At 33.1% G+C, this 13,394-nt stretch overlaps 2 protein-coding genes across 2 annotated transcripts; one reads left to right on the top strand and one right to left on the bottom strand.

Annotated features, from left to right (window-relative positions):
• Positions 1–279: 279 nt before the first annotated feature.
• LOC133177425 (uncharacterized) lies at positions 280–9,443 on the bottom strand (the record flags this gene model as incomplete). Its single annotated transcript, XM_061312465.1, has 10 exons — positions 9,356–9,443; positions 6,512–6,784; positions 6,295–6,370; positions 6,055–6,151; positions 5,299–5,381; positions 1,984–2,161; positions 1,626–1,725; positions 825–913; positions 627–726; positions 280–378 (listed from the first exon to the last, which is right to left on the bottom strand). Coding segments are annotated over exons 2-10 (1,050 nt in total), but the record flags the coding sequence as incomplete, so codon positions are not given.
• Positions 9,444–10,409: 966 nt separating this feature from the next.
• LOC133177426 (uncharacterized) lies at positions 10,410–13,089 on the top strand. Its single transcript, XM_061312466.1, has 2 exons — positions 10,410–10,428; positions 10,809–13,089. The coding sequence occupies exon 2, from the start codon at positions 10,888–10,890 to the stop codon at positions 12,856–12,858; it is 1,971 nt and encodes a 656-aa protein (XP_061168450.1). The 5' UTR covers positions 10,410–10,428; positions 10,809–10,887; the 3' UTR covers positions 12,859–13,089.
• The last annotated feature ends 305 nt before the right edge of the window (positions 13,090–13,394 follow it).

Genomic DNA, 13,394 nt, shown 5'->3' with positions numbered 1-13,394 from the left:
AAATCATTTACCCATATTTGTTTTCAATTACAGTCAAACCCAGTTATCTTGAACTCAATGGGGCCGAGAAAAAACTTCGAGATATCCAAGGATTTGAGATATCCAGAGTAAAATACTTAAAGAATAAGTAGGTGGGACTTCCAAATCACTTCGACATATCCATGGTATTCGAGATATCTGTGATCAAGATACCAAAGTTCAACTGTGTACTGCTGAAAAAAGAATCCAAAATACTACCAAAGAAAAAAAAAACAGTTGAGTGTTTATAAATAAACAAACCTCTGCTCTGTTCATGATTGTCATATCAACAATGTTCCTAATAGTTCCCTCAGCATGTTGGTCTTCCTGGGCTACCTCCAAACACATCTCTCCAGTCACCTAGAGGCAAAAAAATCAAAGTACCATAAGTACTTGTACTGCAAGTACCATCTTCCTCTGATTTTGCGATATCCATTTGCTATTTGACAAATGATAAGAAGAAGGTGCCTTTCATTGGATGCTGATATAAAAATATGAGACTGACATCACCTCACTTCCATAATTATTAACAAAGATGAAATTTTCTCTTATGCTTTAATTCATGTCTTCATGCTGATTAGACCGAGATCGAATTAAAATTTCCTTACATCCAGAACAATATTCTCCATCACTAGTTGTACAGCCTTCCTCTCGGCAACCGACTGCAGTTTCTGTTGTCTTTCTCTCTTCCTCTGTTCAATAGTGGCACTGTGTGTACAAACAAAAACATTAATCTAACTCCCCAGATACTCAATTAAGGTAAAACAATATGCTTAAAGTAAAATGAAAACAGGATGGGTACTTACAAGTAAGCCTCTTTTTCAACCATAGGTACTGCCTCTGGGAAGTACACGTCTAGGAAATCATTGACTAGGTCATCCACAATACCCCTTACCTAAAAATTAGGATAAAACTTAGGTAATCAAAGATTACAGCTATATCGATCTCCTTAATGAATGTTATCTATATGTAAGTAAAGTATCCCAATATACAACATCTATGCAAGTCTGGCATTGGCAGGGCTTGTAGTTACCTAGGAATGAACCTGCTACAAAACCTCAAACTGTTCAATCATTCAGAAAATGTACGTCAGATCCAGCTTCATTACCCATATAAATTTGGTTCAGGTAAGGCTTGTAGTTACTTGGGAATGGGCCTGCTCTGAAAACTTTAACCTGTTCACTTATCCAAAAAATGTAGGTCAGATCCAGCATCCAAAACAAGTCTGGTAGTGTGCATCCTTAGATGCATCATCCACACAAGTTTAGCCACTATAGGGCATGTACCAGTAGTAATACTTGTGAATGAGACCTCTAAAACCTTAACCTGCTCCAAAACTCAAACCTACTCCAATAACATAAGTCTGGCCTTTCTTCTGGAAAATATTGGCTAAAAATAAAGCATCTGAAAAATTAATGATACAATGAAACATACTAGATACATCATCCAGGCAACTCTGATCAATAAAGAGTGTACAAAGTTACTCTGAAATAAATTTGCTCCAAAAACCTTAACCTAGGACACCAATGCCCAGGGTATAGCATCCACACAATGGAGACTTTTGTTTGGTTATGTTTGTATAAGAGAAGTATAATAGCTGTGTATACCATGAAGTAATCCTTCATCTGATGAGGTTGGTAGGTCTGTATCCCTAGTTCCCCACGGTAAGGCTTCTCATAGGACACATAATGCTGTTGTACCTGTTGTCTGGGGGGAAAAACAATTGACAAAAGTCAGCACCAAGTTCTGTATAACAAATACAATTTTACTGTTTGTATAATTGTATCTCTTACAATAAAAGGGAACGTTGTCTGTCTGTCTTAATACTTTAATACTTATTAAATGGTATCAGCACTTTAAAGGAAGATGAAGAAAATAGTCTCTAGCTGTCTCTTTTATACATGTAGGCTAAATAGAGGGATCACAAAACAGCCTGATATTTTTCATAACTCTGCCTAATCTGACCTGAGCTGTGCTATCCTGTCCATGGTCTGAGGTAGTGTATTAATAGTTTGCTGGACGTATGAGTCCACGCTATGGACCTTGCTGCTCTCCTGTCTTGGGGTTCGCATACTCATCCTGCTTGAGTCCTCAGCCATCTTTGATGATCGGTAGTGATAGTCAGGCTCACTCATGGCACTGTCTGTAAAACAAAAAACTCGACTGATAAAGTATCATAGAAAAAACAAATTTTGTTCGCTTAAAAAAATCATATGGCTATTAAACAAGTAAATGTAGCTAACTCAAACACTGAATGAAGATGTTAACATACAAAAAAAAATTTCAGAGTACACATACACTATAAGTACTACGTATATGAATTTGACCGTCAAAGATTGATTTGTGACACATGTTTATTATTTAACTTCTTTTAGAATTTTTAAAAAATACCACAGTGACGTCGACTCTAATGAAATTTTGTACACTAAGAAAATAAAAAAAAAACCTTGCTTAAATTTTTACTTCATTTAGAAGTGTAACTTGCAAACTAAGAAAAAAATCTACGTCATCCAGAAGATCAATAAATCTTCTTACACAATATGTTGTAATCTTATATAGATAAAAAACTCTTCATAAAAATTGTTACTTCTATCAGATATGAAATTAGAAGACCCCTGGATTTTATATGACTGATAAAATTTTTGAAATTATCTTTTTCCTTGGTAATTAGAAAATTTATATTGATTAAGATCTTTTCAGCAAGAAAGTGATCTCTTTGAGATGACAGTTTAAAATGAAAGTTTAGATTTCTGACATGTATTGATTAATTTGCTTATTAATTGTTTCCAATACCTAAGGAAACTGGGTATTTTTACAACTGTATAGACATGTTGAGTTCAAAGATATTTTTAATACGTTGAGTATATTTTCTAGTTGAATTTCTTTAAACATACAATTAATCAATTATTTATTCGTATTTTCAATTTCTTCATTATCATACTTAACATTAAATTCAAGTACTGTGTAATCATTTTAATTCCTAATGGTCAATGTTGGAAGGCAAGCAATTTTTTTCTGGTTTGTGGACATGTAATTTCTTGGTTAACGCAGTTACATAATGAGAATTTATTGAACTGATACACTGACAGTTATTGTTCATGAGGATGTAAATTTGTTGGTAAGGGTGACCCATCAAATCCACAATCATTGGTCTCCTCAAACAATGATGGTACCACAGTACCCTGCACAATATGGAACAATTTTTCAAGCCCATTTTATGTATATGCCTAACTAGGTCTAATATATTTAAGTAGGTATGTAGGGGAAAGTTTAAGACATTGTTGGAACCTTGTGATCTTTTCATTTTGTTTTGCTTCATAAAATATTTAAAGAAGCATAAAAGCCCAAGTCAAGTGACCTAGATCACAACATCATTGATTTTTCTAGTTTGAAATGATTCTGTCAATAGCATGCTAACCTATATACATCTTGGATTTAAATTCAAAACTATAAAAGAAAATTTCTTACCAAAGGCATTTAATTTTATTTTCTCAATGAGCATTGAAAATGACTCTATAAGGTATCCTTACAATTGATAACTGAATTTTGCATCTACTCAACAGTCGAGATTTAATTATTGAATTCAGAAGTATTTTGTTCGTAGTTCAAGAAAAATAGTTCTTTGTGAAAGGACATAAAAGTCGTATTAGAATTTACCAATAAATGAGGCAATTTAAACCACCTTTAATACATATAAATGAAACACACTGTAATTTTTTTTTTCTTGCTAGACAGTCTATATTCTATTTCAAGTTATTGACAATTTTTCCTTGGATAGAAATATTTTGTTGAGAATTTTCCATTTTTATATCACCACATTAAAACTTTCCAAACTGACAACTGCATGTAGCCAATATAAGGGGTAAAAAATAAAATTGGGTTCATGTCCATTTCCACAATGAACCAAAATGTCTCCTTAAAATTTTATTGGACTACATACCCTTGGTAATGCTATTTATTGATTATTATGAATTCTGCTATAGAAAAGAATATCCTCTTTTAATAACCTACATGTATAGATATCTCAATTTCAAAATGAAAAGGTTATGGCTCAAATTATTTTATTTTCCCAACACAAATAACAAAATTGATGATTTACTCCTTGGCAAATAAAATAAGACACGAGGAATTCTAGCACTTTATTGCGTAAATCAACAATGAATAGGTACAAGTAATGGAAATGAAAAGGTCTAGTTGCCTTAAGATTCGTCTACATGTAAAAAGGCAAACATGCATGTGACTGTACTTCATAATGGAGCATACTGATATCTTCTATCATATGAATTTTGTAAATTTAAATTCAGTGGATAATGAATGTCCCGAAAATCAATTCCAGTCACCAAAGTGTGAATTATGGGTGTAAAAAGATATTGCATTTTTAAAATTCTGCACATCATAAAATATGTGTAATGTTTACAGCTTATCAAAACCTCACTACATGTATAATGGACTCAAGAAGCTAAGATATGGCAAGAAAATCTATAACACATTTATGTGCATAATGGATAATTCCTGTGTTTCAATTTTTCTGTGATTTGATCTTTCAACAGTTAGCATATGGTTTTTGCATTTATAATTTTTGCAATCTTATCAAATAGGAACAACAAAGATACAGTCAAATCTCGTTATCTCAAACTTGATGGGACTGAGATGAAACCTTGAGATATCCGAAATTTTGAGGATTTGAGGTTAAAATACATAAAGAAAAAAATGATTGGGACTTCCAAATCACTTCGACATATACATGGTATTTGAGATATCAGTGTTCAAGATACCGAAGTTCAACCGTACATGATTTTTGAGTATTTTGTAATAGTATTCATAGTAATTTTGACTGAATACTAATTATGTGCTAAAATTGGACAATACCAGAAATTACCAATTACACAGCATATGAGTGAAAATGTCTTTTAACATGCACCACACAACCTCAATTATGAAGTATGTCAATGTTCTCACAGTCAAGCACTAATTAACCCTACTCCCATACTAGCATCCCAACACAACAAATAACATGCAGTAGTAACAAAGACAACAGACAACATGCAGTGTTATCATGCAACATTGTTATAAATTAAAACATAGCACCAACACCAGAAGACTCCCTACACATCTATTACCAACTCTTGAACAACGGAACAGCAACATATCTGACCCGTTTTCCATTTTTGTAACGTGGACGTTGCCATGGTAGAGGAGTGAGTGAGGGTGGCTCGTATCGACGATACAAACCCATTCCCTTTAAAAAAGATATTACATCAAGCTGAGGTTGATCCTTACCAGCAGTGCCGAGGAGAGCATAGCGCTGCTCTCGAATTCTGTCCCTGGCCATCTGTAATCTCTCTCTTTCCTTCAACAAGTATCTAAAATATATGAAAGATAAAGTGTTAATCGATTTTGTTCTTTAAATCTTTCAAAAACTATCCCCATGACAGTAAAGATTTAAGATGCATAGTATGAGCATATTTATCTGTCCTCTACTTCCAAATTCTGTTGCTTAGCATTTTTTATAGAGTTATTGTTAAATATAAAGAATATTTTTTTAAACTTCATTTATTTTTATTGCAAATCTTAAGTTCATTGTATTATATTATGTAACATTCCCGTGTTCCCTCAAAGAAAAATTGAATCATAGAAAATTACATGAAAACTAGAAAACACAAAAAGTCATAATACAGAGCCTTGCAATAGGTTTTATATTAATGTTTATCTTGTAATTGACCTTGACTTTTGAACAAGTGGCCTTAAATCTATAGGTATCTTTTTAATTGACTGGTGAATATGAAATCTGTGTGTTGCAATATATTGATGTTTTTCACTTTTTTGTCCCATAAAAAGGTGTATTCATGCGAAAATAAACCATCATGACTTTGACCTTTGAATAAAGATCTCAAATTCCACAGATGTGTCAACCATACCAATATCACCTAAGGATGAAAATTTCCTTTTTTGTGAAAAAACTACCCCTTTGACTTTGACCTTAGCTCCAGAGACCAATCTTTATCCAAGTAGAAAATCAAAGAGAAATGTTCTTACTGTGTTTCCAGTTCTTTTTCCTGTTGTTTTAGCGAGAATTCTTTTGTTCTCTGTGCCATCACCGTATCTATCACTCGAGGGCTAGCGGGAGATTTTGCTAAATAAAATGAGGGCGAGATCAATAAAAATCACTAAAATTGTTCACTTCTTTTGAAAATTGAATCTGATTTTAGAGTTTTATGAACAAGAAGTTTTCACAAGGTGTGATTTTTTTTTCCAAATAATGGATATTTGTCTCACCAAATTTTCTTCCCGTGTCCTCTCCATACAAGCGTTCTATTTCATCTGTCAGCATGTTCTTCTTATTGTATTTTTTCTGTTAAAAAGAAGAAAAATATTATTCAAAACCTTAAAAAAAATGTTCAACTGCAAGAAAAAATTAATAATTATTCAACCTGCATTTGACATGAGTCAATGTTGTGTAGTGTGTACTCCATTCAAACGAGTCACAACCTACCAGTAGTCTGTCTTGTTCTTTCTTATTTCTATTCTGAGTCCTCTGCATGTTTGATAATTTGTTTATTAGTTCCTTCCTCTTCATCTGGTCATTCTCCAGCCTTGCTATCTCTTGTTGTAATGCCTCCATCTTCTTTTCCCCCAGTGCCTCTCTGTCCACTGGCATAGGGACAAACACAGCACTGGGTGATCTTGAGTCATGCTGATAGCGATGTGACATTTTCTTCATGCAGATTTAAATCAGTGAAGTGTTGATTGAAGAGGCATTATGAATCTGAAAAATATATAGTAGCTTAATACTTAAGTGATTTACCGAGATTGCCAATTGATTAAAAATCATTCTTTTAGTTCTGCAATCAATTGCATTTTACTGGTCCTAAAATTTTCAATGGCATAGCTTCCATTAGGCAGTGAGGAACCATCTCACTAGATACAGGTATTGGACCAAACAAGTGCTTGAAGCTCAAACTTATTTTTAACTGTTGCAAGTCTGATATAATATATGGTTTATCACTTCAGTATGTAGACTTGGCCATATATTATTGCAATAATAACATATATATTATGAATGTTGATTCTTAGCTTTTCACTTTCATTTTGGAACAATTCTAGTGATTTGTTCAGTAATGTTCAGTCAAGTAAACACTGTAAAGCTATAGCCTGATTTATATAAAATGGCCTATTCATTTGAAACTTCTCTATCTAACCAGCATCAATTTCACTATAAAGTTCCCTAAATGGATTATTTGGAAATCTCTGCTTGGATACCATACAGCAACATTATTTGTGATTTGTCGGTTAGAAATCCATCCATAACAATTACCGGTAATTTTAATTTTCATGACTGAGGAAACCTTCTGCATCAATACAATCATGTTTAAATAATTGATTCATGGCAAGAAATATTCATGAAAAGAGAAGGTTGTGAAACTCATGGACATTTCTCGCAAGTGTATAAATATAGGATCTCCCATGATTTGTAGTTGGATATGATTTTTATCCAACGAGTTGTGTGTTTTTTTATCCCCGAGCCTTGTACTATGGACTATCAAAACAACAACCGAAATCAAAGATAGTTCTAACATTGCAGCATTTGAATACTTTTAAGCAAAAGATGAATTTCCATTGTTTGAGTAACTGTACACCACCTTGTGTGTGTTGAGGCGTGGATAAGTATAATTGCTTCTCATTGTACTGAATTATTACCAATCAATTATCTTGTTGACCATAATTGGCCTCTTTTATAATTTCAATGAAGAAATAAGGGTATCAATTGCTTAATATAGCCCCAAAACTTTTAGAACTTTGAGTACAAAGTCTCTTAAGGAGACGTAATTTGATGAGTGATTTTTACATGCATTATTTTCAGAAGAGTTCAAGGTTGAATATTATCACTGCACCAAGTTGCGACTTTTTTGTTCATGCTGAGAAAATAACAAATTTAAGAAAAAAAGTGTGATAAAATAGCTAAATCAAGCTATTCTGAATAGCTTAATAAAGCTATATGGCTAAATCAAGCTATATAGCTAAATCAAGAGGTTGTGCTGGACCTGCTGAGAGTAGACCACTTGACACATTCTATAATTCTATGGTGTGTTCCCGTTTTGCACACATTTGATAATTAGGTATAGAACAATAGGTGTGAAATATGTTTTGATAGCAACTATAGTCTGATCTTCGTCTAGGATTTAACAGGTGCAGGAAAATCACTATATCTAGCTATATAGCTTAATTTACCTATATAGCTTTATTTACCTATATAATATAGCTTTATTTAGCTATTTTAGAATAAGTTTCTGTTTTATGAAAAGCAAACAAAAAGTCGCATGAAAATTATGGCTGATATTTTTTAAAAAGGTTTGATAAAAACAACCTAGGGCATAGATAGTAAAAACATTGCCTCTTTTAAACACTTTTTAACCAAAAAATGCATCTCTATTGTTTGGATAGCTGTCCATTACTGGAAGTGCTATGAGGCATGACTAAGTGGGATTGCCTTGCATTGTGCTGAATTATTACCAATCAATTATCTTGTTGACCAAAACTGCTTTTCTTTGTTAAAGTAGCTGCTTATTCACAGATTAACTGTTATACATAGCCCCAAAACTTTTAGATCTTTGATTGCAATTGCACAAAAGGAGAAACATTTTTAAAAGTGGGTTTTTGGTGAATTGTTTTCAGTCCATTTCAAAGTTGAAAACTAATACTGCCTCATTATGTGACTTTTTGTCTGCTTTTCATAAAACAGAAATTTACTCTGAAATAGCTAAATAAAGCTATATTATATAGGTAAATAAAGCTATATAGGTAGATTTAGCTATATAGCTAGTGATTTTCCTAGACCTGTTTAACTGGAATTACCTGTATTTTACCAATGCATTATAATAAATATTTAAGGGAATACATTATGAGAATTTTACTTATCCAACCGAAGATGAAGTTGGTAGTTTAGACAAATGTCCCTATCGCATTTCACCATGTTTCTTTATTTCATAAAGATAAAATGAATAAGTAACTGAATTCAATCTTAAATCAACCTGTCTAGTTAGTATCATGTGAATATAATTATTGTTTTGTGTTATTTTTTTATGTTTTAAAATGATTTCTTCAAGAAATAAGTCAAAATATCAAGTGCAAAATTAACATTTTTTCTTCCTATTCTTTCCGTAGAATCTCTTACTCCAAATTCACAACTATGGTATAGACTATAGCAATTAAGTAATTATCTTACCTAGACAAATTCCCGTTTTGCACACATTTTTTCAATACCTGAAATTCAAATGTGTGCAAAACGGGAACAAACCAATTCTATTATCCTCTCATTTTCAAAGGTTGTTACACTTACCATTAAAGAAATGTGAAAAGAGAATCACATATTGTCCTACATTATCAAGTTAATATGTTCTACTGTCCTAGATCACAAAAAGAAATGTTTTTCATTCATGAGCTGTACACTAGCCGTAAGAAAGCACTTGGTCCGCCATATTTATACAAATATTGCACCTTGGCAAAATGACCAAACGTTCTCTTTTGAAAGGCGAGAGCTCGTAAAGGGGGATAATCCTAATTATAATTGAGAACTTTTTAATGCGAGGCTCATGGGCCATGACAATCACCCGAGTATCGCGAGATTCTCAAGCTATGGCCACTTAAGCGACTTCTGGTCTCTTACAACAAAATTTTATTGTTTGATATGATTTTTTTCCCTTCACATTTCAATTAACATGATTAATCTGCATGACTTTTAATCCAATTGTATAAGAATAAATTAATGATTGAATGAATAAATAAATAAGAAAGTACAATAAAGAAATATGAAATGGGAAATCCTTTTGAAATATTATTAAAAAAAAAAAATCAATTTTGTCCATCAAGGTGATGGAATTGGAAAATTAACGGGAAATTTCTTGTCAATTTTCTTGTAATTTTTACATTTAATAAAAAATTCCTAATGCTAAAACCAGAATGTTTACTTACAGGATTTTAATGCAACCCTACTAAATATATAACTTTGGTCACTAAACTTTTTCTCATGAATACAGAATTTTAACAATGAAATTTAAACTACATAATTATGTGGAACTAGATTTACAGTACCGAGTAAGTTAATATGTGCGAGTGTCACCCTGAAAGGAGGGCTCATAAAATTATAGATCTTAATTATACTGTAGATCTAAATTATAGTGTAGATCTAAATTTTAAATACATGTACAACTGCTCAGTGCTGTGCTCATTGAAATTAATCAACAAAGATGCATGTGCACAACAACTAAATTTAAGATAAAATGTTGTAGAAATTACTTACTTTATCTACAATATGAAACATGTAGTCTCAGTAACTCAGGGGGTTTCCTCTTCTATTTATAGAATCTTCCTCTTTACTGAACATCATTTGAAAATGACTTCCTACAGTTGGATGTAAGTATTAAAAATGAGATTTGTATATCTATTTATGAATATATCAGAAGCACATATTTCTTAATATATTCTACAAACCACTAGGATGTAATTCTTGAGGCGTTGAACAATAAAAATGTTAACAATGACCTGTATACTTAGGCCTTGATACACATTAACTCAATATTATACTCGCCCAAAATGTTATTTCAAATCTGTTGACCCGGATCTATTGGTAAGTAGTGTCCAACCCCAGTTTTGAGTGTCGATCTGAATACCCAGCATGATATATTAATTTGGACTCGTTACATTGAAGGTATTACAGCCAACGAGTAAATAACCAAAATTTAAGTTTTTCCCACACAAATATCAATGTATTATATCTATTTTTTTTTTTACAGTGATTTGGGTATACAACATTTATCAGAGTCGGTGTTTGTGAGACTGTGTCAAATAGTGGGGACCTCACAACAGGTGACCATGAGAAGAGAACTACTAGACATGGATGAGAGGATGAAAAATCAAGTCATGTTTACAAGTGAAGAAATGGTAGTGATGACTAGTGGAAGTTTTAGAGAAGGATTCAGGCTAAAGGGATCTGATATAGACATGATGTTCTGGCCAAATGACCATAATATAATTTGGGACTTAGACCAGGCTCACAATTATGACTTAAATAGAAAAACACTGATTCTCTGTGATTGTTCTGATAGTCCACCTGGATTTGCTTTACTTGAATTATTGACACAGAGTCACTGGGAATTTATAAAGAATGCATGTATAAGAATCAATGGCAGACTCTATATATCAAGTTCTGAATTCAGACATATCACACATTCTGCTATTGTGCCTGATTCTAGGGAACATGGTCCATGTGGTAATGGTGCTATTGGGGTGGCAGAATATGACACAGCCCTATGTTTTTTCTGTGACTTTTGGCCCCCTCATGCCTCCAAATGGATAAACAGATGTCACTCATGGCCCCTGCCTCCTATCATTGATAAAATAGTCAGAAATGGATGCCACTTTGTAGCAGTAGGACACAAACTAGGAAATCACGCTGAAAAAGAATGGAGAATTTCCTTCTCTGTGGCAGAGCACTATCTAGTTTCCTCAATGAGTCATTGCCAGTTCTTAACATACGGTCTGCTTAAGTTATTCTTAAAAGAATGCATTAACAGTGGATTAAGTGATGAGAATAAATTACTGTGTTCTTATCACATGAAGACAGCTGTTTTTTGGGTAATTCAACAAAACATAATGCCTTATTGGTGTCCCCAAAATCTCCTGCAGTGTTTCTGGATCTGTTTTAAACTTATCCTGAAATGGGTGTATGAAGGCACCTGTCCCAATTTTTTTATTCCAGAAAACAACATGTTTCTAAGTAATATTCATGGTGAAGCACAAAAAAAATTGTTCATAAGACTTCATGAGTTGTATGAGAAGGGTTTAGCATCACTGCTTTACAGTCCATCCATCAGGTCCTGTGTTATAAGTGTCCTCCAAAATCCCAGGCAATCTATTTGTACAGATGAACACACTCTGATTTCCAAGGTGATGTTTGAAGTAGATCTATTCAGTGAGATATATCGCAATAATCTAACCATGCATGACCTACACCCCTGTATGAAGTTCCTCAACTCTGTAGGAAAGTTGATCATTTTACCCCTGACTCAATATCAGAATCTCATATTACAGAAGCGTACAGCTTCTATACTCCAGAGCACAGCTTTTATTTCACTCAACCTTTTAACTGATTCTGTACCACTCATGGTGCATACTAGCATGAACAAAGTGATATATTTAACAGACAAAAGGTCCCTTTACATGCTGAAATTAGCTGCCAAGTTTGGGTTCATTTCCGACATGTTGTACATTGCTATGTACTATTACAAGACGTTCAGATACCAGAGAGCTTCAATTGTGATAGAGATGATAAAAGCCAAGTTAGCACAGCCATATGTAGTGTATGGGGTACATGTAAATGCAGAGAAATATAGCGAGGCTATAGGAAGACATTCCTGGTCTACAAAGATGAGAAAGGCTGTAACATGGGATGTTTCTCTGAACAATGAAATCTGTTACATTAATGAATTAGTGCCAGAACAACAGTCTGGATTACAGTGTAGATATCCTGGATTATGTATCCCCCTCTTTGTTCTTTTACACATGTTGGAGATCTTGTGTTACAGACATGTAGACCCAGTGAGGACACAAAGAGCTCTATATGATTTACAGGTTCTTGTACACCATCATCTGGAGACGCACATACTCGGAGATGAAAAAGACATATCATGGGAGATCCTAGGGATCTGTCAACAGGTTACAGGGAACAACCAAGCTGCTCTGCATTCCTACCAACAATCTCTGACACAAATAGTATCCCACAAAATACAAAATGCTACATTAATGAGAATACAGCAAATCATGGGACTAATCCATAGAGTCTAATATTACATTAATGGTACATGGAGTACCTGGTAAATAATTTCCTTTAAGAATTGGATTTTTGGCACAAATTCAGCGATTCAAAACCTTCTTTTTTTGACAAAAGTATGAAGCACCAGTAAAGCAACTGTCCCATTTCCCCCCATGAATTGATAATTGTGTTAAGTTGCTCAACTTAGGAAAAAGGTCCATATAAGTATAAAATTTTGCTTTCCGGTATGACATTGAAGTGTTATTATCTTTATTCAAAAAAAAAAAAAATTCAAAAAAAGGACACTGTAGAACCAATTTTCAAACTTTTGTAGGCCTTTTGTTTCTTTACAACCTACTGTATTATATAAAGGAATCCTTGTCATAGGTTTACTAGTAAAGTTTGTAAAACATTTGATTGTTTTTTCTTCGTTTCCATGATTTCAGTTCATAAACATCTCGCACAAAAAAACCCCAACAAAAAACAATAAATAAATAAACTATCAAACAAACCAAACAAACAAAAACTTAACACTTACAAAACATTCCTTAAATACATGTAGCTGTTT

The sequence above is a fragment of the Saccostrea echinata genome, unplaced genomic scaffold, assembly GCF_033153115.1.
Source record: "Saccostrea echinata isolate AGI-Se365-2 ecotype Australia unplaced genomic scaffold, CSIRO_AGI_Sech_v1 ptg000142l, whole genome shotgun sequence".
Taxonomy (NCBI): Eukaryota; Metazoa; Mollusca; class Bivalvia; order Ostreida; family Ostreidae; genus Saccostrea; species Saccostrea echinata.
This window is presented reverse-complemented; position numbering and strand designations above follow the sequence as displayed.

Excerpts from the sequence above, each read along its gene's own strand:
- LOC133177426 (XM_061312466.1), top strand. The coding sequence starts at position 10,888 with ATGAGAAGAGAACTACTAGACATGGATGAGAGGATGAAAAATCAAGTC.